This window comes from Buteo buteo, chromosome 24, assembly GCF_964188355.1.
Source record: "Buteo buteo chromosome 24, bButBut1.hap1.1, whole genome shotgun sequence".
NCBI classification, from domain to species: Eukaryota; Metazoa; Chordata; class Aves; order Accipitriformes; family Accipitridae; genus Buteo; species Buteo buteo.
Window position 1 is genome coordinate 22,037,058 of NC_134194.1, and position 23,099 is coordinate 22,060,156.

At 49.4% G+C, this 23,099-nt stretch overlaps 2 protein-coding genes across 2 annotated transcripts in view; one reads left to right on the forward strand and one right to left on the reverse strand.

The window, feature by feature from the left end:
* Positions 1-10,081, forward strand: part of PSD2 (pleckstrin and Sec7 domain containing 2) — a 46,207-nt gene extending 36,126 nt beyond the window's left edge. Inside the window, exons 11-14 of the mRNA XM_075056211.1 lie at positions 4,182-4,339; positions 5,400-5,544; positions 6,620-6,763; positions 8,352-10,081. Of these exons, the coding sequence (XP_074912312.1) occupies positions 4,182-4,339; positions 5,400-5,544; positions 6,620-6,763; positions 8,352-8,558 (654 nt within the window). The 3' untranslated portion in view covers positions 8,559-10,081. The remainder of the gene's footprint in view (positions 1-4,181; positions 4,340-5,399; positions 5,545-6,619; positions 6,764-8,351) is intronic.
* A 4,577-nt stretch (positions 10,082-14,658) lies between these two features.
* The window catches only part of NRG2 (neuregulin 2), a 171,503-nt gene continuing 163,062 nt past the window's right edge, over positions 14,659-23,099 (reverse strand). Inside the window, exons 8-11 of the mRNA XM_075056737.1 lie at positions 22,151-22,274; positions 20,743-20,870; positions 17,880-18,104; positions 14,659-16,421 (exon numbers count right to left, since the gene is read on the reverse strand). Of these exons, the coding sequence (XP_074912838.1) occupies positions 15,764-16,421; positions 17,880-18,104; positions 20,743-20,870; positions 22,151-22,274 (1,135 nt within the window). The 3' untranslated portion in view covers positions 14,659-15,763. The remainder of the gene's footprint in view (positions 16,422-17,879; positions 18,105-20,742; positions 20,871-22,150; positions 22,275-23,099) is intronic.

Consider the following 23,099-nt stretch of genomic DNA (forward strand, 5'->3'; position numbering starts at 1 on the left):
GACAGGTAGAAGTCAGTCTGTTAGAAGCAATTCAGGCAGCAGCCATAAACCTGCTGATGTAGAGATGTCACATGTCATTGACTCGCCAGTGTTAATTGCTGGATTAGCGTGTTCTAGCATAGTCTGCTGAAGCAATTGCTTGATCCCCTAAAGGGATGCAGCACAGTCTTGAGGAAGAAATGCAGGTTTGGGAGCAGGGCACACCTCTCCTGCGCTCTAATCTGCACTGGGCATTGACTCACTCCATGGCCTTTGGCAACTTACTTCACCTCTGTGAAATGGGGATAATAACCCTTAATCACCACACATAGAGGGGTGTTGAGAGGAATGATGGAGAGCTATAAAGCATGCAATGCTTTTATATGGAAGTACTGGAAAGGGTGCAGGTCTTCCCACAGGGTCTGCCCTTGCAGCCCCCAACCATGGAGGAGTTCTCAGCACAGCCCTGAGCCATGGATGCTGTGCCATGCAGGCAGGCCCTTGCTGTGGTAGTGCTACTTGGAGCGCCAAGTTCATGACCAGACTGAAAAGGGCGCAGTGGTTACTTTTCCTCATTAAATGGTTTCTTTAGGCTGGTAGATGTGAGCTGAAGAAAAGGAAAAAGAGGAAAACCCACTCACAAGCCAGAGCATGAGAAATCTCTGTATCTCCATGTCCATATTCACATCACTGCTCAGGGCTGGTGCTGAGTCCAGAGGAGAGGGCAGCAGGACCAATACACTGGACTCTCTCACCCCATCCAGGTGCCCTATGAAGGCAGGCCCAAGAGATCGATGCCTTTTCTTGAAAAAACAAGCTTTGAGCTGGGGACCTCATTTCAGTTGTGGATTTCCCACCACCTGCTCACAGAAGTGGGCAGTAGGGGAGAGCTGGCATCAGAAGAGAGAACCAAAGACACCACGGAGCACTGCCATGGCAGAAACTAAGCCCAGACAAGGGGGTGGTTGTGCATGTTTAAGCAGAGCCTTTGTGCAGGGAGGAGAGGCACATGAACGGAGAGTCTGTCTATACCATCAACGTTAAAAACTGAAAGTGAATTAAATTAATTTAGAGGGATTCCGAAACAAAACATCGACACTTGGGCTCAATCCCTGTAGAAGATAGCCCCAAAACAGACCCTGAAAATTGCTGACCCCCACCATCCTACACCTGGAGAATCGAGGGAAAAATGAACATGTCACCATTCTAGGGCTGGGGGCTAAGTGTAACTGGAAGGGTGTGGTATAGCATACATTACCCATTTCCCAGTGACAAGTACCTGTGTGAACAGTGCAGGACACATAAGACAAAAATTCAACAGCCCTGTGATACCAAATTAACCCCTTTGCAAGGAAATGTATGGCAGGATAACACCATGAAAAAAGTGAGAGTGAGGTTAGCAGTACTATAGCATGGACTAACCACTGCCTGAAGTTCCTCCAAATATGATACTGCTTTTGTTTTAGTATAAATGAGTTTCATTGAGATTTAAACCAGAATTCCTTCACTGAAAGCATCTGTGTTACTATTATGTTTTTGGGCACATCTCTTCCTCAGCAGCAGTTTATGCACACACTTAAACTTACATCAAAGCTCAGAAAGGGAGTGAGGCAAAATGTAGAGAAGCTGCTGGAAGCTTTATAGCAGAGCTGACATGCTTTGCTGAAGGGCAATGGGATTATTCTCCAGGGGAAGGCTATGCAGTGTAGCCTACATTACGGTGTAAGTGCTGGGCACTGTGACAGCTCCAGCCATGTGTGTGTGGCATCATGCAGCCTTGGAGCTGTTTGTGGAGGCTGCCTGTTTAAGAGCACCTAGAGATGTCCCAGTATTGGCAGCAGTACATATCATCATGACTGCTGCAGCACAGGCATTAAAATGAACTTCCTGGTAGAGCCAGCCCATGCAGAAGTGAGCCTCCAGCACCATGCACTCCTGCAAACACAGCCTGTTTCCACCAGCAGGGAGGCAGAAGGTAGAGAGAACCTGTTTGATTGAACCTTATGCTGATTTACTGAGCCCAGTGTTAGAAAAAGAAGATTTGGCTTTTCCTTACAGCTACATTGATGCCTGTGAGCCTGAAATCAGTAGAGGCAATACACGATGATACCATTCTAGGCGAAGATCTGCATTAATCAAACCGGTTTGCAACCATGGCAGTTTCTCCTTGTCACGTGCCATTAAGCCTAGCTATTTGCACAGTATTTTCAGAAAACTTATCTTGAAATAAGAGATCGTGGGCATCACAGCCAGATCTATTCAGATCCAAAGAGCTTCAGCCTTGAAAAACATCCAGAGTTGGAAGTCTCTACAGTGTATGACGCCTGAGTGGCAATGTCTTCCTCAAGCAACTATTTCTCTCCAAGTGGGGTAACATATTAGGTCCTCATAAGGCAAAGCATGTGTTTTTCTTTGTTAAAAGGCTAATATCCCACTCCTCTGCCTACTGAAATCCCCACTGTGGAAAGGTCATCTATACTGCCCTGTGGCATAGCCCATCTGAATGTCATCCTGAATGCAGAGTGCCTGCAGCACCCACCCCTTCCTCTCCTGGAAAACCAGGGCTTTTCTCTGGGGTTCACCCTTAAGAAGGAAGTTGCATGAGCCAGAAGCCCATGCCAGACATTTCTGGGCTCTGGGGCGAATGGCATTTCTTTTGCACAAGGCCAAGTATCACATGCTGGTGAACACAGTATGGCAACAACTCTCCCAGATGGGATGACTGCTTCAAAAAAGGAGGGAAGGAAACACTTCAGCAGCTTATTTCCCATCAGGAGCAAGGGTCTGGGTGACCCACATCTATGGGCTGGGGAGTGCTGGCCCATGGGCTCTGAAGAGCAGCAGAGGGGAGACCTTTCTGACCCTACACCAGAGAATAGCCTTACTGACCAGGGTTAGCAACCAGGAGACTGTAGCATGGCTTTTCCCTGAATGGCTGGATTTGTACCACCAGGACAGAGGAAAAAAACATCTTTTTGCAAATTTGCACAACAGACTAAGCTCTAGCTTAAAAGCTAAGGAAGGGCTGGGAGACATAGACCACCACCATTGGACAGAGCTGCCCCTGTGCTGACAGCCAAGGACAGTCAAGGAAATCAAAACATAAGGGCAAATTAGTCCTGTAGGTTTGCACTGTAATCAGCAGGGCAAGGGAGGCCCTTCCAGGGACACCCTGTCTTGACATGGTGTCTAACACGGTCGGGGTGGTGGGGTGGTGGTTTGTTTTAGCCAGGGCCAGGTTTTCTTATATCCACCTATCTGTGTGTGCATGCATCCATCCATCTGTCCATCCTTCCATCCTACCACCCGGCTGGACCAGCTGTTGAGCTGGCAAGGGTGCAGAGTGGGAGGGAGGGTATCACTTTAACTGGCTGGGAGCTCAGTCACTGGGAAAGCAAAGGGTAAACACAGGATTGATTGAATTCCTTTTTTTCCTAACAAGTGCTGTGCCAAGATCATCCTTTTAGAATCCCATGTTTGGCATTTTCTATCTGTTTATAAAAAATATACATATATAGTTATTGCTACATTCCCTACTTGTGTGAAATTGTCCTTCATTGGAGAAACTAAAGCAGGAATACAGGGAATGCTGCTGCAATTTGCAAGTGCCAGTCTAATGAATTACATGAGAGACCATGCCAAAGGGGCAAACATACTAATGAGAGACCAAGCATGGTTCAGATGGGCCACGCTCAGTCTGACAACTGCCCAGCTAGACCCACACCTGCACAGAGATGTACTGGGTGCAGGAATGCTGCTGTTCCAGGGCTGCCCGAGACGGTGCAAAACCTGAGCCCAGATCCTCCATCACACAAAGCTGCAGCAGGCGCTCGCTAATACCTGCCAATGACTGGGAGTTGCATCCCGGCTTGAGCTCTGTGCTCTGGGTGAAGTTCTGCAAACCTGGCCCTGTCTTGTGCCTTCCCCCAAAGCCCCAGGCTTGTGCCGTGTTAGAGATAACTATTGATAATGACATTTAAAACTTTCATCTCCTTCTTCACATCTTCCCAGTGAACTTAATGATGGAAGAAGTTGCCAGATGTTAATTATTATCATTATCAGCTCCTAGCATTTACTGTACAAAGCAGTGCTTTTCCTGGTCTCAGCACTCTGTGATTATAGCACAGAGACAAAGGCAGGTTCATTAAAGTAGCCCGCAAATGTTAGTGTTGTCATTATCCAATTAACGTTCCTCTTCACAGGATGAATATAAACCTGACAAAGACCTCTCTGAAGTGGATCTGAAAAATGCCATCCGTGTGCACCACGCCTTAGCCACGAAAGCCTCTGACTACAGCAAGAAGTCCAATGTGCTCAAGCTGAAGACAGCTGACTGGAGAGTCTTCCTCTTTCAGGCCCCGTAAGTACCAGCTCTTCCTGCAGACCCTGGACCAGCAGCCTGGCCTCCAGCCACCACCAGACTCCCTCCAACCTGGCCAGATCAACACACACATTAGGGGAAAAATCTGGGGGGAAGGAAGGTGCTGAGCAGGAGGGTTAAGGGTGAGGTCTGTAGGGCTGTGCAAAGGACTTGGTCACGGGGTCAGTTTCTACCTGTCACTCTTGGTAGCTGTGTGTCAGTCCTGGAGGTCCTTTCTCATCTGTCACCAAGGTGGGCTGGAATGTAAAGGGCTGAGTAAAGAGCTCACCTTACTAACTTCTATTGTCAGTCTGTGGAAGACAAAAAATCTATGTGGAGCTGATGTTCCGCTTGTCAGCTTTTGATGGCGAAACTGTCTAAAGCTCATTAAAGAAGTCTCCCCAGCCAGGCTAGATCTTCTTTCTTCCTTAGTCCATTGCAGAGGAAAGTTGCTCTGCTAGTAAGTGTCATGTGTCATCACCAAGAGTCATCTTCTGTCTGATGTTTTCCTTGTTTCCTGCTGAGATAGGTGACATTGTCTGTAAGTTGGGCTGAGGTACTAACATCAAGCTAAAGCCTGACATCTGAATTTGTGCAGTGAAAGCCCACTTGAAAGCTGGGGGAAGCAGTGCCTGAACAGATCTGATGAGGGACCCTGGGCAGTGTCCCATGAATGACAAAAATGAGGGATCCACCCTGCTCTGTGGGACCTCTGTTGTTTGCCTCCCACTCTCCAAAGAGCAGGATATCCTTGGCCCTTTTCACCATGCCACCTCTCCCCAGCTCCTCAGGGAATGCAGTCAGAGCTGATGAGGAAGGCAGGACTACCAGGGCTTCAAGAGGCAGACAACAGCCTTGAAATCATTAGGGCACTGTAAAGGAGCCAATTAGGCCAGTGTTTTCCTCTGTTCACAAGTCAGGGTGGCACAGAAATGGCTTCAAAGCAAGGCCACTGATGGGTCTCCTGAGAGCGGGTGGCTCCAGGGCTGTTCTGAGCTGGCTGGTCCTGGGTCAGGAGCATTTACAGACATCCTCTCTCTTCTCCCTTCCTCCATAACAGAAGTAAGGAAGAAATGCTCTCCTGGATCCTGCGAATCAACCTTGTTGCTGCCATTTTCTCTGCCCCAGCCTTCCCAGCTGCAATCTGCTCCATGAAGAAGTTCTGCCGCCCGCTCCTGCCCTCGTCCATGACCAAGCTGTGCCAGGTAACATGTGAGAGAAGGAGAGATGGAGGGGTGCCCAGCACTCAGCCACCCCTTCAGCATGCAGCTCAGGCTGAGCCCATCTGCAGCTCCCCCAGCTCCTGCCTGATAGACATATTCAGGTGCTCAGGGCAGGAACAGGGGAGTGGAGTGGGCAACTTGGACAGACCGTGGGATGATTGTCTGGCCAATGCTTCCTTTGCAATGGCTATAAAACAACCTTATGCACACATACCTGCCTGTATGGCTGTTGATTCTGGCTTGCTTATTGCTCTTTGCTCATCACACCCCAGCACCTTTCTGTTGCTGGAGTTAATACAGCTGGTGCTACTGAGCGCAACAGCTGGGAACAGCCCTGGTTTATTTTATAATCTGGCACTCAGAAGTGGCACCCTGTTGTTTCTCAAGCCGAAAAGCCACAGACAAAGGGGGAGTCTGAGTCTCGGTGGGGAAGGTTTTCTGGAAGCAAGGGGGCACAGTGCACCAGTCCATGGCTGCCTAAGGCTCAGTTAACCAAGAGCAATGGGCAGCTGCCACCCAAAGAGTAGCTTTTGTTTGCACTGTCCAGGGAAAGCCCAACATGCCTTAGCACTTCCAGAAAGTAGGGACGCATTGCTACTGGCCCCCAGCAAAGGGGAGGACAGCCTGAAATGTCAGGGCAGAGATACAGCTCCTATCTGCTGAACCAGATGTGGCCAGATGTCACCTTTCTCAGAGCCCAGGTGAGGAGGGTACTTTTACCTCAAAAAAAGAGCAGGATGAGCAGCTCTTGGGACACTTCTGGTTCTGCCTGGTTGTTAAAGGATGCAGAGCATTTCGTGTTTATGGTGCTAAAGAAGCCCAGGTGCCAGAGAAATCCACTCTTGGCACTTGCAATACATGGGTTTTAATCTTACTCAAATACCTGTTGTTCATCTGCTCTTTATCAGATGAATTTGCAAATGTACTGCACACCTTCGTCTCCAGTACAGTAGCTAAACTTACATCTTTGCGGAGGCAGATCCCAGATCAACAGATAGGCGGTGCACTTGGGTGTTGCACTCCTACGTTTTAATACCTGACACGCTTCTCTCGGCAGGAGGAACAGCTGAGGTCTCATGAAAATAAAATGAAGCAGATTGCAGACGAATTAGCAGAGCATAAATTACATCCTGTAGAGAAGAGCCTCAAGTCAAAAGAGGCTGAGGAATACAGGCTCAAAGAACATTACCTAATATTTGAGGTAAAGGAACTTTCATCTTTTCTGTGATAAATGATACCTTGGTTGATTGAGGAGAACTAAGAACTCCAGAGTGGATGCTGTGAGCCTGGGAGAGTGTGAAAGGAGAGAGAAGGAAGAGGGTTCACAAGCTGGATGGGTGTCTTGGGGCGGCAGCAAGCCTCACTGTTTTGCACTGAAGCTAAAAAAAGAAATAACAGACGTTTCCTCGCCTCTGTGATTTCTAACCAGAGGAGGGGAAAACTGATGAGAGAAATAAAATCTTCCTTTACTGTGCTGAAACTTGACATTTCCTCAGGTCCTAAGTAAGGAAGTGGTTCAGTTCTTGGTGTGCATCAGTCTTTTTCAGCAACATTAATAAAAAGCTGAAGGAATCCGTGGGAGAATTAATCTTGTTTTGCTGGAACCTTTTCTGTAAATAAAGCCAAAACCAGCATTACAGGTGATTACAGACTCTTTGAGGATGCATGTAGCTAAGTTTAAACTCTCTGCAAAGTCTAAGAAGCATTTAGTTGTGGGAGAAATTGGATATTTTGTTCCAGTGAGAGTTGAGCAGAAGGTGTGATTCCTGCCACATAGGTGTCAGTGGGAAGGGACTGCTGGAGGCCTCTACTCCTGCTTCCAGCAGGAGCTTGGATTATTCCCACTATTAGCCCAGACTGAGTGTGTTATTTTGTGTCAGAGTCAGAAATCTCCAAGGATGGAAATGTCCCACCTCCTTCTGCATACCAGGGCTGCACCACCCTTTTGTGTAACACCCAGCCTGACTCTCCAAAGCCACAGTTTCTGGCTGCTGGTTCCCTTGCCTTTGTACCAACCCTTCAAATAGTTGCTTGCTGCTGCCTCCTGTTTTCCAGACATCTTGTTTGGGATGCCTGCAGAGAAGTCTCCATCTGAGCATTTTCTTTAGGCTGCCTTTTCAGTCTGCAAGGAGAAGTTGGCACTTCCAGAGCATAATTCATCTCATCTGTCTTATGAGATGTGCTCTAGAAATGCTTGTTTCTCTGTGCTGACAAAGAAGTGAGTATAGGCTGCCTGCCTCTGACATGTTAGGGGAAAGGATGAGTATTACCCAAGTCCATAAAAAGAGGTCCCATGTAGCCTTGGAATAAAGGTGCCAGGCAGAGAGAAGATGCCTCCCTTTATGCTGTGCTCTGTGAGGAGCAATGGGGGCTCGACTCAGCAATAACAAGTGAATCACTGGATGGAAACAATGGCAAGCAGAAGTATTCGAATCAATCGAGGGGAACTCCTAAGTCAGGAAAGAGCAGATCTGTTGGTCTGGTTTCACCTCCAGTATCTGCCTTATACAATCAGAGTGGCACTCAAGATCCATAACAGCAACTGGAGAGTGTTGCACAACCCTGCCCTTTCTCCTCAGCCCTTTCAATGATGGGTTGATAAGTCTTTGCAGGCTTTGTGTAGACCAGGCATTGTGCTGTGGTTAAACAGTATTTGTTGGGTGTGATTAGTGGGATCCTGACAATATAGGATGGGTTTTCCTGCAGTATGCAGATGCATTGCCTCTGCTTTCCGTGCATGCCATGGCCTGTCCCTGTTCCCAGGCTCTCTGTTCCCTCTTTCCCTGCAGAAGAGCCGCTATGAGACATACATCAACCTGCTGTGCATGAAGATAAAAGTCGGGACAGATGACCTAGAGAGAATTGAAACCAGTTTCTTCAAGGTGGAAGCTGATGACATTGCTTTGCGGAAGACACATTCAAGCCCTTCCTTGAGCCAAGGGCACATGTCCATCAGCTGTAAGGTGGAAAAGGACATTTTAGAGCAGAACACTTAACAAGGAATGCGTGCACAGCGGGGATGAACCGGCGATGCTTTGCGCTCCTGGACTAGATCGATGAGCACAATTTTACCTAGGAAATTACATGAGCAAAACCATAGACGTGTACAACATGGTGATTGCTCTAGTGAAAGAAATCAAAGAAGCTTTAGTTGACACTCTCTGGCAACGCTCTGGCATTTCAGCATCATAGACATGCCATCTCTTCTTCATCCCCAACAGCACCAGTGGCTTTTCTTTCCCTCCTACCGCAGCCTGTACAACAAAGGGATATGCTGGTTCTCCAAGGGCCAGGGTGCTCTTTTCTCCACTAGCCCTCTCTCTCCTCCTCCTTCTCTTCCTGGAGTCCCCACCGGTTCATGTCCACAGTTCCTGGCAGTGCAGGAAACTCAGCCAAGATGACATCTGTGGCACCACCAGCACTCCCAGAGAAGGGCACAGAGTGGCAGGGAGCATGTCCCTCCCCCAAGAGGAGCACCGTTCAGCACATCGCGATAGGATGGGTGTCACGAGCTAGTCACCAACCGAACGAGAGACGTCTTCAGCACAGCATGTGGGAATGTCATCTGCCCATGGCAGGAGAGGCCTGAAGTGCCCTCTGTCACCTTATCCTTTTTTTATATATATATATACATATGAATATATATAAATAAATATATATATATATAAGGAAACTTTAATGTAGGTTTTTAACCTCAGTGTGCAAGTGAAGGCAAGCTGCCTGGGGAAGACACTAGGGACCATGGAGGGTCTGACCAGCCCACCAGGATGTTTTAAAAATTGCAGTAGCTTATGTATCTTTTTTTTGTTCCTCCTTTTTTTATTCAAATGGAAAGCCCACCTGGCTTTGCTGTGAAACATCACTCTCCTGTACCTGCTTGTTCAGACAAACTGGCCAAGTGGCTGCTTATTTAGCATCCATGGTGTCTGCCACTTTGGCTTTGAGGCGCAACTGGAGCCGTGCTTCAGATCCAGCTGAACCTTTGTGTGCAGGAGCAATTCCACCTGCCCATCAATGTTGTACTTCCTCCATTTTGCAATGCACATGCTATACTCTTTTAAGCGGGGAATTGTGTTTCTGTTCCTTTCTGCTGTCTGTGGTCCAATGATTTACTGTTGTGCTAGAAGTGATTCCTCTGCATTTCAATGCCATGACTGTCCTCCCACACTTTATTTATTTATTTCACTGTTTGGTTTGGTCCTTTATCTCAAATTGCTTTTCTTTCCGCTAGATGCATTCACAGTAATCAAGTTCCAGTTTTGAAGGATCTTGTAGCTGCTAATTACAGTCATTTATTGTTTATATTTTGCAGCATTTTTTAAACAAAGAAAATAAGATTTATTTGGACCTTCAGCATTTGACAGCCTATGGACTACTGTTTTCCATGATGGTTCATGACACTAAAAACCTCTGCCCAACTTTGTCACCTCTTCTTTTATCTGTTTCTTTGTACAGTTTGATAGTTCATTTGAAATGATGCACTAAGGATCATGTAAAAAAGAATAACAATAAAGCTGAATCTGTTGGTAAAGAGAATTGGTCTGAAGTACAGTTCCACCATGTGCTGGACTGGTCCCAGACTTCATGGCACTAGATGGCCAGGCTGACACAGATGTCCATCAGCACCTGCTGCATGAAAGCCAGGTTCCTATGGACAGACAGCACCAGAAAATTGCAATGCCTTTCCATGAGTGGGGTACCAGCCCACCCATCCTCCTGGGTGCTGAAAGCACTGGCCTGCCCATGCTTTGGGTGGTTGCCTCACCCGTGGGGCAGCTGTGGACAGATGGGCTGCTTTGGGAACACATCCAGGTAACTCTTCCCTCGGTCTAGTGCATCCCAGGTCTGTCTGTCCACATGCACCCTGGAGGTTTATGGGAGAAGAAAGATACCAACATCTGCATTGGTGGTTGGACATATTCTGGGACCTGTTCCCAGAGGAGCCCATGGCTACATTGAGTGTCATGGCTGTTTCTCCAAGGCATCCTGTGCTTTGCTGTGCCAGGTACTGTACAGATATCCCTTGCACTGAAGACCTCCAAGATGATGTTACTCACATGAAGCGTCTGGTGCCCAGACTCACAGAAGGGAAGCCTGGGGGAAAGCCAGGCCCGACTCTTGCTCTCCAAAATCCCAGGTAATATTATGTACCTCAGCCTGTCCTTTCTGACCATCCCCTCCAGCAGGCAGTGACATCTGTGATGTGTTTGAGGAAGCCACCAAGAGCAGCTCAGTCCCCCATGTTGAAGGTGCCAGTCTGCCATCCTCGGTTGGGAGTAAGTTGCAGGGAAAAGCAGGATCTTGAAAGTCTCCTCTGAGCACCAGGAAAGGGCCTCAGAGCCATGAGGCTCACCACCCAATGGATGTGGAATGAGGTAGCATCCAGCATTAAACAGCCCTTGGCAAGACAGCTAAGAGTGTTAAACTTGTGCTTATTGACAACCAGCAGTTTGCCCTGATGTGCAAGTAGTGATCCGGGTGCATATGCATGTGCAGATGTGGTGAGCATTTTACCTACAAGAGGGCACTGAGAAGACCCAAAATGCCTTGTTTGACCAACCCACAGCCTCAGCTTGTGACCAGGAGGAAAATGCTTTTTTAATTCCTCTTTCCCTGCCTGGAGACGAAGGACTCAGCCACCCACCACTAAGAGAGAAGAGCAGCATCTCAGTGGAATTAAACAGCCACAGCTTTTTCTCCTCCTGGAGGTACCCAAACGTACTTTCTGGCACATCCCCAGTTGGTGCCAGGCCCTCCAGCAGGCAGCATGGCTGCTCGGGGTCTCAGGCAGCATCCCCTGACAGTGCTGGTACAGCCTGGCCTTCCTGCCAGGTCCCTTCTTCTGGACACAACGTGACACCACATTCATTCTAGAGAGACTTTTTGGGGGGTGGAGGCTTTGCAATCCCAAAGCCAGGATCCTGCTCCTCTCCTGCTTGCATCACCCCATCTGTGTCAGCGGACCAATTCCCTCCCCTCTGGGAAGGGCAGCAAAGGCATCATACATGCGGAGCAGAGCTGGCAGGATGCTTTGGTGGCTCCCCCCACCTGTGAAAATTGCTATAAAATATTTACAGCCAAACCCTAGGAATACACATGGCTGGAAATGAGGGGTCTAAAAATAAACCAGACAGGGAAAAAGGAGAGAGATATAGGCTTCCTTCAGAGGCAGTTGGAGAGAAAATTGAAGTAGTGTAACTGCCTCCAAATATAGAACACAATTATGGGAATCAAGGGGCATGTTGAACAAGAAATCACCACAAGAAATCATGAGGCTGCCACAGCTCAGAGCTAGCGGTGTCTCAGCAGATACAGAGCATCACAGTTCCGTGCAAACCATGGAGCAGTAAAACATCCCCCTGCACAGGGCAGCACTCGGCAAACCTGCAGCTCCTTTCTGAGGGACCCAGAGAGCAGACTGCAATGCTAATGCCTGGTGTGAAACAGCTGCACACCCCGAGCACACCCCAAGGTTTGGCCGCACCATTGCTCTGCACCCCAGCCCAGAACGCAGCAGCAGGAGGCCCAAGAGCTGCAGCCGCCTTGTAATGCAGATGCTGCTGTCCCAGCCTTGGGTGGACTTCTCCATGAACAGAGCTCACCAGCTCACAGATGCTGAGGACAGACAGGCAGGGAGATGGGGTTGTTTTGGGAATCCAAAGGCCCCCCATCTCTCGTCTATGTGGCTGGTTTCCCCAAGAATCCTCACCCTCTGTGACCTCCCACGTGTGTCCCTTCCAGGGGGTCAGGTGCTTCCTACCCATTCCTGTCCATCTCACCACACTCCAGGAGCTCCTGGAAGAGATAAGTTGGGGGACCAAAGGCAATGGGGAGTCGCAGCCTGTCCCAAGAGTAGCAGGAGAGTGGCGAGCTGCACGGTACTGCTGCTTTCATCCAGCAAGGCTTGGGGCTGTGCAGAAGTGGGACACGATGTGTCCAAAGGTTACATGGCAAATGTCACCCAAATCAGCACTTGACCCTACTGCCTTTATCCCTAGTCCTAGACATCTAAGACCTCCTTTACACATTGCTGTTGGGTCACATGGGCCCCGTGGCAGGAGGACAGGATCCTTTAGCCTTTAACCTTCTGGGAAATCAGTGTTGAGATGCCTTTATTCAGGGTGAAGTGCTGAGCCCTCTCTGGCTGGAGTTCCCACAGCACGTGCAATGGATGTTAAGGGTGGCCTGTGACCCAGTCAGGCCAGCTCCAAGGCAATGGGCATCCTGGGGGTGTTGGAGCAGAAGGAGCCCAGGCTGTGGGTGTGCTTAGCCTGGCCTTCAGCATGGGCATCATTGTGAGGACCAGGGACTTCTCTCATGGCTCTTTGCACTCCTATGGTGTTGACTCAGACCAGTGTGTAGCAGGTCCCTCTCCTACTAGGTGAGTTCAGCTGGGACTTTTGGGCACCTGTTCATCTCACTGAGCAGGAACAAGGGAGTGTGGTCTGAGCTGGACTGAGCCACAGGTCCAACCTGAGGAACTGCGCTTCCTGTGAATACGCCATATTCTCTGTGATTCCCCTACATGGGGGCTAGCCAGAGACACAGACTTGCCATGGAAGAGCTGAAGAAGGGACCTGTTTTGTGGGTAGGCAGATGTTGCATGGTGGCACAGCACTTGCAGAATTGGACCCAACACATCTCCACTCTACTGCAAAAGTCACTGAAATTGGTGCCAGAATGTGAAGTATGTGGCTTGCATCTTGGCCTTTCTTGGCACAACAGAAAGCTTCCGCAGGTGGGATGAAGGGGGATCTCCCAGTCTCCAGGTGGAGAAGAAATGGCATCCCCCCAGGAGACATGTGGGTAGCATCCACTCACCTCAGTGAGCCCCCACTCCTGAGCCCTGCCGTGAAGGTCAAGTGTCCATGCCAGGTAGAAAAACAGCCACCTCTGGGCGTCCAAAGGCAGAAAGATGTTTACAGGACCAAAGCATCTCTCACATGAGGAGAGGCTGAGAGAGCTGGGACTGTTCAGCCTGGGGAAGAGAAGGCTCAGGGGGACTTTATCCATGTGTATAAATACCTGATGGGAGGCAATGAAGAAGAGGGAGCCAGACTCTTCTCAGTAGTGCCCAGTGACAGGACAAGAGGCAATGTGCACAAATTAAAAAATAGGAAATTCAGTCTGAACACAAGAAGACACTTTTTTGCACTGGCAGAGGTTGCTCAAAGAAGTTGTGGTGTCGCCATCCCTGGAGGTATTCAAAACCTGACTGGGCACAGTCCTGGGCAACTGGCTCTGGGTGAGCTGGTTGAGCAGGGGAGTTGGACCAGATGACCTCCAGAAGTCTCTTCCAACCTCAACCAGTCTGATTTTGTGTATGCCACGTGTCACAGCTCCCCATTTGCCCCCCAAATTGCCTGAGATTAATGCAGCCCACAGCTTGTTATTTCTTATTTTATTTATAATATAAAAAATGTTCAAGTGTTAAACAGTCGAGAGTTCTGACATTCAGACAATCCAGAGCAAACTTTGACAATCATCTTATGACAAATTAGCAGAGTTTTCTATCTGACCCCATCATGGGTGAGGAATAGAGGGTTTAGTTACTTTATTGCTAAAAGTTAAATGAAATACACTGTCAATTGTTGTATTATCTTCTCAGTCACAGCTTCACCATGCATCCAATCTACAGTATCTGAAATGCAAAGGACATGCAGAAGTAAAAATACAAAAAGAAAAAAGTCAGGCTACAATGTAAACAGGTTTGCTGCAGAGAACTGAGGAGAGAGGGGCACTTCCACAGGGGATGCTCTGCCGCCTGGACACGCAGGACTGTCTCTTTGCGCCACAGAGCCAATGGCCAGAGCTGCTCCGAGTTCGGAATCATGACGTCCATCATCGATGGCAAGATGTGACGGTAACAACTGTCTTTCTTTACAATATACGGCACGGCGGTACAGAAGAATCCGCTCGCTGGGCTGCCCCACGCACGGCCCTTCCCAGCCAATGCAGGGGCAACAAGCGGAGCCAAAAGCGCTTGGGCTCCTGCCAAACCCCAGGGCAGCATGGCCAGCAGCTGCCTGGCACGGCATCCAGGGCAAGCCGTGGCCGTGCTGCGCCCCGGGGCTGCCCTCTGGGCGTCCTCCGGAACCGCCTGAACCGTGGCCGAGCATGGCACGCAGGACAACACAGCCCCGGCAGCCCTACGGCACCACGGCACGCAGCACCACGGCCAACACCGCACCACAGCAACACCACTCCATCAAGGGGACGCCGCGGCCAGCACGGCACCAGTATGGCACCGCAGCCACAGGGCACCGCAGCTGAATGGAGACTGGGCTGGGCCCACCGCGCAGTGCCATCTGCCTGCCAGGGCTGGCTTCAGTGAACTGGATTCAACCGTACGTAACGGGGTATTATTTCGCCACGTTCATATGGGTGTCTGCCTTGTTTGACTACAAACCTGTGCCAACCCAACTTCAGACCCACAGGTGAAATGGCCAAAGGTTGAGAGCTATATTGTAAGGGCTGCTGCTGCGCGATTTCATTTTCTCTTCCTACCTGTGTGGCAAAAGAAACATTATTTCTGCATTTCAGTACGATGCTATTGGGTTTCTTTTTCTCCTGATTTAAGCAGAAATACAAGTATTTTACAGGGCAAGACAGATCCCCATTAGACATGATAATGGAAATGCTCCCACTCATGTTCTTGATGTGTGTTTAAACGATACCTTAAAGAATAAGATCATTAATAGCAGGGTACAGGGCAAAGTGACGAGGCTGTTTTCTTCCAACGGAAGAGGGCCCTTGTGACAGGTTGTCTCCCAAACAAAAATCTATGATCTTAAAAATGCTACTGAAACAGAATCCTCGGCATGAATCCCAGCACTAGCATACAGCAAAAGGCACCACGATAGTTTTGTTTTCTATTTTTAAGTAGTCAAAAATTGGCCCACTTTTTTTTTAACTTTATTGTTTGTTTTCTTTTCTTCTTTTTTTTTTTTTTTTACTTTTTTTTTCTCGGAAGCTGTAAATCAAGACATTACATATAAATAGAGATTCCCTATAAAAAAGTCATTGTCGTTAGCTATTATAAGACAACTTTGCTAAAATGAAAATAAAACATTTTATTTGTTATATTTTTCCCTCTTTTATATAAAATAAAAATATTTATTTTTGTTTTGTTTTGTCTTGTCTCCCTCCTCAGCCTCCTCCATGCAGGTTACGTCTGCGGGCGCGTGAGTCTGGGAGGCGCCTAGAGAGGATCTGGGTCCGGTTTGGGCGTCGTGTGTGCCAGGCTGCTGCGCCCGCTCTCCCCGTGAGCGCTGTGTCTGCTGCAGGAGTAGTGAGTCCGGCTGTCGCCTGGCCGATGGAGCGGGGGCGACTCTGTGTGCGCCGCCTCATTGTTCTGAGTGCTTAGGAATGGGGTGCTCTCGGCCACCAGCTCCTCGTCAGACTCGCTGTAAGAGGCGCTGCTCAAGGAGAAGGAGTCCCGGACGGCTCTGGCTCTGTGAGGGATGTGCCCATTCAGTTTGGATTTTTTCCACCGCCTGTTGCTGCTGGCTGTTTTCTTTGGCTGCTCTAGCGCTGTGACGTACTCCTGCGTCGTCTCGTACTCGTCGTCCTCCGTGATGCGGAAGGGGCTGGAGGGCAGGCTCCCCATGCTGTCATTTAGGTAGGTCTTCCTTTGGTAGTAGCTGTCGTACCTCTGCGTGTCCTGGAAGGGGAGCTGGTACCGCCGCAGGAGGGGCTGCTGTTCCTCCACGCGGAAGCTGATGGGGGCCGCCGGCGGCAGGGAGACGGCATGCGCCGAGTTAGGGGAGGTGATCTCAAAGGTGGGCACTTGTGCAGCCATCGAGTAGTGGAAGTCGACAGGCGACAGGCGTGCTGGTGTGGTCAGGGCCGACACGTACCTGAAAAAAGCAACACCTCCATTTGGACACCGAACAACCCCAAGAACCTCCAGCTGTGCCCGCGCTGTGCTGAACACCTGATGCAGGGACCCATGAGGCCTCCAGTACACCCAGTTCTGGAGCTCGGCATCTCCTGAGGAACCAGGAGGAGGGACTTTGCACTGCTGTGCTGAGGGACGATGAGCTGCTGGGCTTCAGCGGGCACTTGGGCACCATGCACTGTGCACCCCAGGACTGCCTCACCCGAGGGACTCGGTGTGCAATTCCCACCCTGCATCGCTGCAAACCTTGCAGCATTTCCCAGCAGGCTGAGTCAGGACTTCCCTGCCTCTCATCTGCCTGCCAGCTGCTTTCTGTTCCCTCTGGAGCTGCCAGGCTTGTTGCCAAGGAAAGTCCCCAAAATGCCCTCCCCCTGCTCAGGCCACAGATGATGAAAGCCTGGGCATTGCTTCCTCTGACTTAGCAAAAGTCTTCCATCTCAAAAAGGCATCTACCACTTTCATCTTCTCTAGTAACAACATCAGTGTGGCAACTCAGGTCTGGTCTAGCCCCTCTCCAAACAGCCCTTCATCCAGCATCACCTCTTTCTGAGAAGCAGATTTCATTTCTTCTCCAGTGTGCCAGTTGGTGTCTCTGCTCATCTCAGGCTGCCCAGGCTGCCTGGCTCACCCAGTGACTTTTTACCCATGTGTCTTGTGAAGTATGAGACATCTGTACGAGCTGGGTCAGCCTGTCTGAATGGACCAGGGACAGGAATGAGAGCAGGAGATGCTACTTTACTCCTCTGCCCCATGGATGAGTCCCACTGCCTTGAAGGATAACTGCCCCAAAGTGGCCACATGGCCACCCAGGGTCACCCACAGCTACACACAAAGGGCTGGAGCAAGGGTGGAGATGTGCTTCTGCACCATGAGGAACCAGACTCGGGAAGAGGATGACTGTTGCTGCCTCTCACTGGCTGACGGTGTCTTGGCTTTGCAGCTGTGTTCCCAGAAAGGCTGGGTCATACAGAGCCCTGTCTCAAGGCTGTGCCCACATACGGCACCCCTGCTCACCAGGCCATACAGGACTATGCTGAGGATGCACATCTTTTCCCCATATAGCTGAAGGCCAGACCCTGCCTGAGCTGCCAGCTGACCGAGCTGCCCAGGGTGTGCTCTCAGCCAGTTTTTCTTCACTAGTTGCTGACTGCAGCCAGGTATTTTCCGCTCCTCTCATCCCTGTGCTCCAAACCTATGTTGCCATCAGGTAAGCAGAGTGTAGTGCTTGCTGCTGCACCTACCAGAGTGGCCTCTTGGGGTAGTGGCTTGCTCCGGTAGGACCAGAGCTGGAGTTTCTCCAGTACTACCACAGGACTGCTGCTCTAGGGCTGGGCAGAGGCAAACATTTTTGTGTCCAGCACAGAGGCCATGGCTCGCCTCTACTCTGCCAGGGCGGCACCAAGCAGTGGGGTCTGACCTCTCGCTGTGCGGTGAGTCCCGCAGAGAATCCACTGAGTCACGATACTGTGTCATGGGCCTCCGTGAGTCCTCGATGCAGAAGGCGGCTCCGCGGCGAGCCCGTGCCTCCACACACGCAGGGCTGTTGCATTTACTGGTTCCCACCGAGGACAGCATTATTCCAGACTGGGAATCTGAAGTCAGACTCTCCGTCCGCTCCAAGCTCCAGGTGTGGCTTTCATGTCTGTGGACCAAACCCCATATGGACAGTGAGCAAGGAATCCCCACCAAGGTCTTCTCCAAAGAGCTGCATGTAGGCACAGTTCACACTCTGCTCTGCACTGGCATTCCCTTTCTCTCTCACTAGGATACCTCTGGCCAGGGATGCCCAGCTTCCCAAGCCTGGCTTTGATTTGCCTTTCTTTGCAGCTTCTTAGAGATATGATTAGAGGGTAAAGAAAGGCAAGCCAGTGTATTTATCACACCACCTCCTGATGGCTGGGACAGCCTCTGGAGGGAGGCCAGGGCAATTCTGCTTTGTGCTTGCAAAGTGTTCTGGGTGTGGAGCAATGCACTGGCCATGCCAAGGCAAGCCCGCAAAGGATCTTCAAATGTGCCATCTGCATTGCCAAGTGACAGCCCCTTCAGAAATGCTACCAGAAAGGAGCCAGAAAAAAAACCACACAAAATTACTTCATCATCAGCAGAGAAAAGCATACCAAAGGTAGATCTAGATGTTCAGTTTCCAATGGTTTATAAAAGATTTTGGCAGCAAAACACTTTCAAAGTGCTAGACAAAAACCTATGATATGTTGGCAAGACCTTGCTGAGCACTTGGAACTCCACCTGCCCTAGTCTTGGTGCAAAGAAGGCATCCCGCAAGGACTCACCAGGGATGCATGGGGCCATGCACACACTGGGGGCCCACCTGCACCATGGCCACCAGGCTGACCCCTCTCCAGAGCAGAAATATGTGGTCCATTAGAGCAACAGCTCTGAACTCCCAAACTGCACCAGATGGAGCTGTGGCGGCAGAGGATTTTGGGTGGGGGTTTGAAGAGGAGAGCAAGCCTCATTAAGACTTCCCAAGAGCTTGTTAATTATTGATGGCTCCAGGGCACACGCTCGGCTGCAACCACCACACTCATTTATAACTTCAAACAGCGTCTTCATTAGAGGTGCTGATCAAGTAAAATGGAGCCTGATTATGCCAGTAGTTTGCCTCTGGCATGACTTCAAGAAACACCTGCTCACTGTACTTGACTCAGGAAGATTAGGTGGCAGGTAGCCAGGATCAGAGGCTATGCAAGCTAGGTGCCGCCCCAGAACTGTCATGTGTTAATGCTGCCCTCCAGACACACCTTTGCATCTTCAGGAGGTGCCCAGAGATGGCCCCAGGGTCCCAGGACTTTGTGAGCATGGAAGGCCAGCAAGGTGCAGCTCTGCAGGTACAGAAGCCTCTGTGCGCCTGGCTCAAGCTTGCACAGTCCTAGCCAGGGTTGGGCTGCAGCGTACCAATTGAAAAAAACCTGGAAAACTGTCTAGCTCACTGGGGGTAGGATTTCCCAGGACAAAGGCAGTCAGTTCCAGCTGAGCACGTCATTCTTGGCTCCCTCTCTACTTGTTGGAGGTCTAGCCACAGGAGTCTGGGGAGGAATTCACCTGAAAACCTAAGTTCAATATCTGATCTGATGCATTGTACACCGAGAGTACTTGCTCATCCTTGATGAATGCCTGAACCCTGAAGAAACGTGCCAGGAGCCATCTTTGAGATTTAGCTGAAAGGATTCATTGATTCCTGGACGAATGGAGACAAACACATTGGGCTAATGAAGCAAATAAGCCAGGACATCTTTTGCTTTACAAAGTTGATGCAATGATGTGATCTATACGTCATTGACAGGCTGCAGATATGTGTCCCCTGAACCTTGCAGTCACTTTTCAAAGGCAAGTGTTCTCCTAGGGAAACACCATCACTTACTGGAAGAAGCACAAGAGCTATGTAAGAGGAAGAACCTGAACATCTAAACTCAAAACAGCACTGGACTTTCTCCAGAGCATTTGATGGACTTTTCTGGACATCATAAAATTAGGGAAGCTCCATCTGCAATTTAAATGCTCTCAAAACCTGTGAGAACTTCAGTTTTGGAGCCATGCTGCTCTTCCCCCCAATGGCTATTTTGCAAGGTAAAAAAAAATTATGCCTCATCCTGTGTAGCAAGAATTATTGGTACTTTCCTGCTAGCCCCAGTTTTCCTGAGAGGTTCAAAAAGAATTCCAGTGAAAGAGGTGCCGCCACCTCAGAGGCTAAGATTCTAACACAGCTTTCTGGACTGTGATAAATTGCACAGGAGTGTTTTTTCTGGTGAAAAACTGTGACTCCCAAGCCAGATCCTAACTTTGAGGAACTGGCCAAAACATTTTGTGATATTTTGTGTACACTGCCTTCCACAAGGCAAATACATTCTAAATATATCAAGCATGAAATGAATAACCTGTGTGTGCTTAATGAATTATTGCAGGTGTCCAGTGTGGTTGTAAACACAACTTGCAAAACCTTTCCTAGATGCATCCTCCTGTTTGTGTCTGTGCGAAGCATGAAAGCACAACTTCATTTCCTCCTAGTTTCCAGCTATGTCAGCGCTGCAGGTTCCTGCTGGCACCTCACTGAAGATCAAGGATCACACCTTTCCACACCTCTCACTAACTAGCTGTGCCAGCAAAGACCCGCAGTGTCGACATGGCCTGTATGCCAGTGTAGTGCCAAACTTCAAGTAAAAACAGAAAGGGAGGTGAAAGGAAAACCTTTTACTGGCTTTGAATCTCACAGCATCCTAAGGCAAGCAGCAGGAGAAAGTTCAGGGGAAAATGGTATACATCACCTCTGGCTGGATGTCGGAGTGGCTGTGGAGCAGTGATGAGACGGGGAGCAGGAGTGACTTCCCGAAAAAGTTGTCTCTGTTTCCCTTCGGATCACATGCTCAGTGGCAGAAACATTCTTAGAAATATACTGTAAAATATGAAGAATCACACAGATCAGCCACCAGCTTGCCAATGCTGCCACAGCCAAATTCGGCTGGCTTGATTATTTCCAGTGAAATCAGATGAGGACTGAGTGAACTCAGCAGCTCCACACCCCACAGAAAGAGACAAGGAGGCTAGAGGCTCTTCTCTGCCCCTGCACTTTGAACACTGGAGAAGGGCCATGGCACAGGGACTGGGTATGAAGAGGGTATGAAGAGCCAACGGGTTCCCCCGAGGACAGTGGTGCCATGTGTAGCTACTGAGCAGAAAAACCACTCTGCTCACAGGAGGTTATACACCCACCACAGTACCAGCAAAAAAAACACATGAGATCTGCCAGAGATATGAGTCCTACAGAAACACCAGGTGTAATCCAAATATTTATGCTGAGATATTCCTTCATCTAACAACAAGCACTACTTTTCACAGGGACACTAACTCTTCGGGGGAGTCAGTACTTTGGGGCCAGAGGGCTGTGGTTCTTAGAAATTCCCTTTCCCTCTTTCTTCATGGCTGGGATTCAACCTAGCTAAATTTTAACAACCAAAGGGTGACCCAGCAGAGCTTGTAACTGATTCATTGTACCCATTTCCATCAGTACTTTTCATTTGGCTATGCCTCCCCCCTCCCTTTTTCTGACCCCTTTCAACACCTTGGTCCAGCAAGGCACTTAAGCACCTTGATGGTCCTACTGTGATCACAAAGTTTGATGGGAATCTCATGTGACTGAAGCCACGAGAGTGGTTGAACCACCCTTCTGGATCTGGTCCTGAATTCTTAGATCATTCGCATTGGCATGACACTGGCACCCCACCAGGATGTCTAACCTTGACGATAATGCAACTCTTGGTACAGGCAGGTAGGCTAACACAGTGCTGACCAGATCAGACATGCTTCAGCACGATTGCTCCAGCCACCGTCGTACTGATCACATTTGTCATGCCACAAAGCAGGGTTTGATGGGATAGCTTAATAAACAGGAAACATTGGGAACATTTCTCTCAGAGGAAAACAGGATCACACTTGATTCATCAAAACAAGCCTGTCCCAAGTGCTCTAATCTCATCCTGTGCTTCAAAGTAAAATCACATTTCTCTCTTCAGATGTTGGTTTTGGAAATGTTTCTATGCAGAATCTCATCAAGTTTGTTAGTGTTTTGCTCCTCACCACATGCACACAGGGTGTAAGCATACACATCCATGTCAAATCCCTGGTGGAAAATAGGCAGTCAGTAACATGCAGGGAGATGGAGACAAAAGGTCTTACATCAGCCATTTGGATTTCCTCAGGATCCAAACGTGGATGGCTTGGCCCATTTGCAAGGCTCCTGTTCTGATGGGCAGGGCACATGTTCTGCCGCAAATGATTATGCATTTGTTTTCTTTGTTTCCTTTAAAACAGAAAAGGAAAAATCTATTAGGAAGACTTATCTCATGGGGTTGTCTGCCCCCAGAGACACCTGGGGGATGCAGATGATAGAGAAGGCAAGTCGCAGGCACAGTTGATGTTTCAATGGTGTTTCTGGAAAGCTGCAAACAGGAAGAAACAATGCATTCAACATTCGCCACCTTCTGCTGCTTTTTCAAAAAAAGGTCAACATTTCTCATCATGGTCAATTTGGAAAGCTGGGTCCAGGGTCCCTTTTTGCAAGACAAGGCACACCACAATGCAGTGGAGCCAGAGGCACCATGGCGCTGGGAGCAGAGGAGAAAAGCAGGGAGAAGGAAAAGGGGAAGCAGATCCTGGCTTGGCCTTGGTGGCAAGACACTTGACCTGTCCTGCATTAAGCACAAAGTGGCAAAGTCTACCTGTGCCGCTGTCAGTGCACCCACTCCAAAAGACCCCCACCCTGTGTCTCAGCGGCACCCTGAACTGAGGTGAGGTGCAGGCTAAGTAGGGAAAAAAGTGCTGTCCAGGCAGGGAAGGCTAGCCATAAAAGAGGTCCCTAAGCCTCTTGTTCCACCACAATTGCTCTGAAAGTCCCTGAAATGTACATAGCTGAGCCCACAGCTCTTGCACAGCAGCCCAGTGTGCTTCTGCTGTCAGGAGATGAGGTGCTGGCTTGGGGGCCAGCTTTTCCCGGTAACACAGCATCACCTGGCTGGGCAGGATGATACTGGTTCAAGGGACAAGCAAATAGTCCCAGGAAAACATCCTGCTCAGGCACAGCCTGGTAGATGGCTTCACTGGCCTCCTTCATGGGACCTTCCTGGGA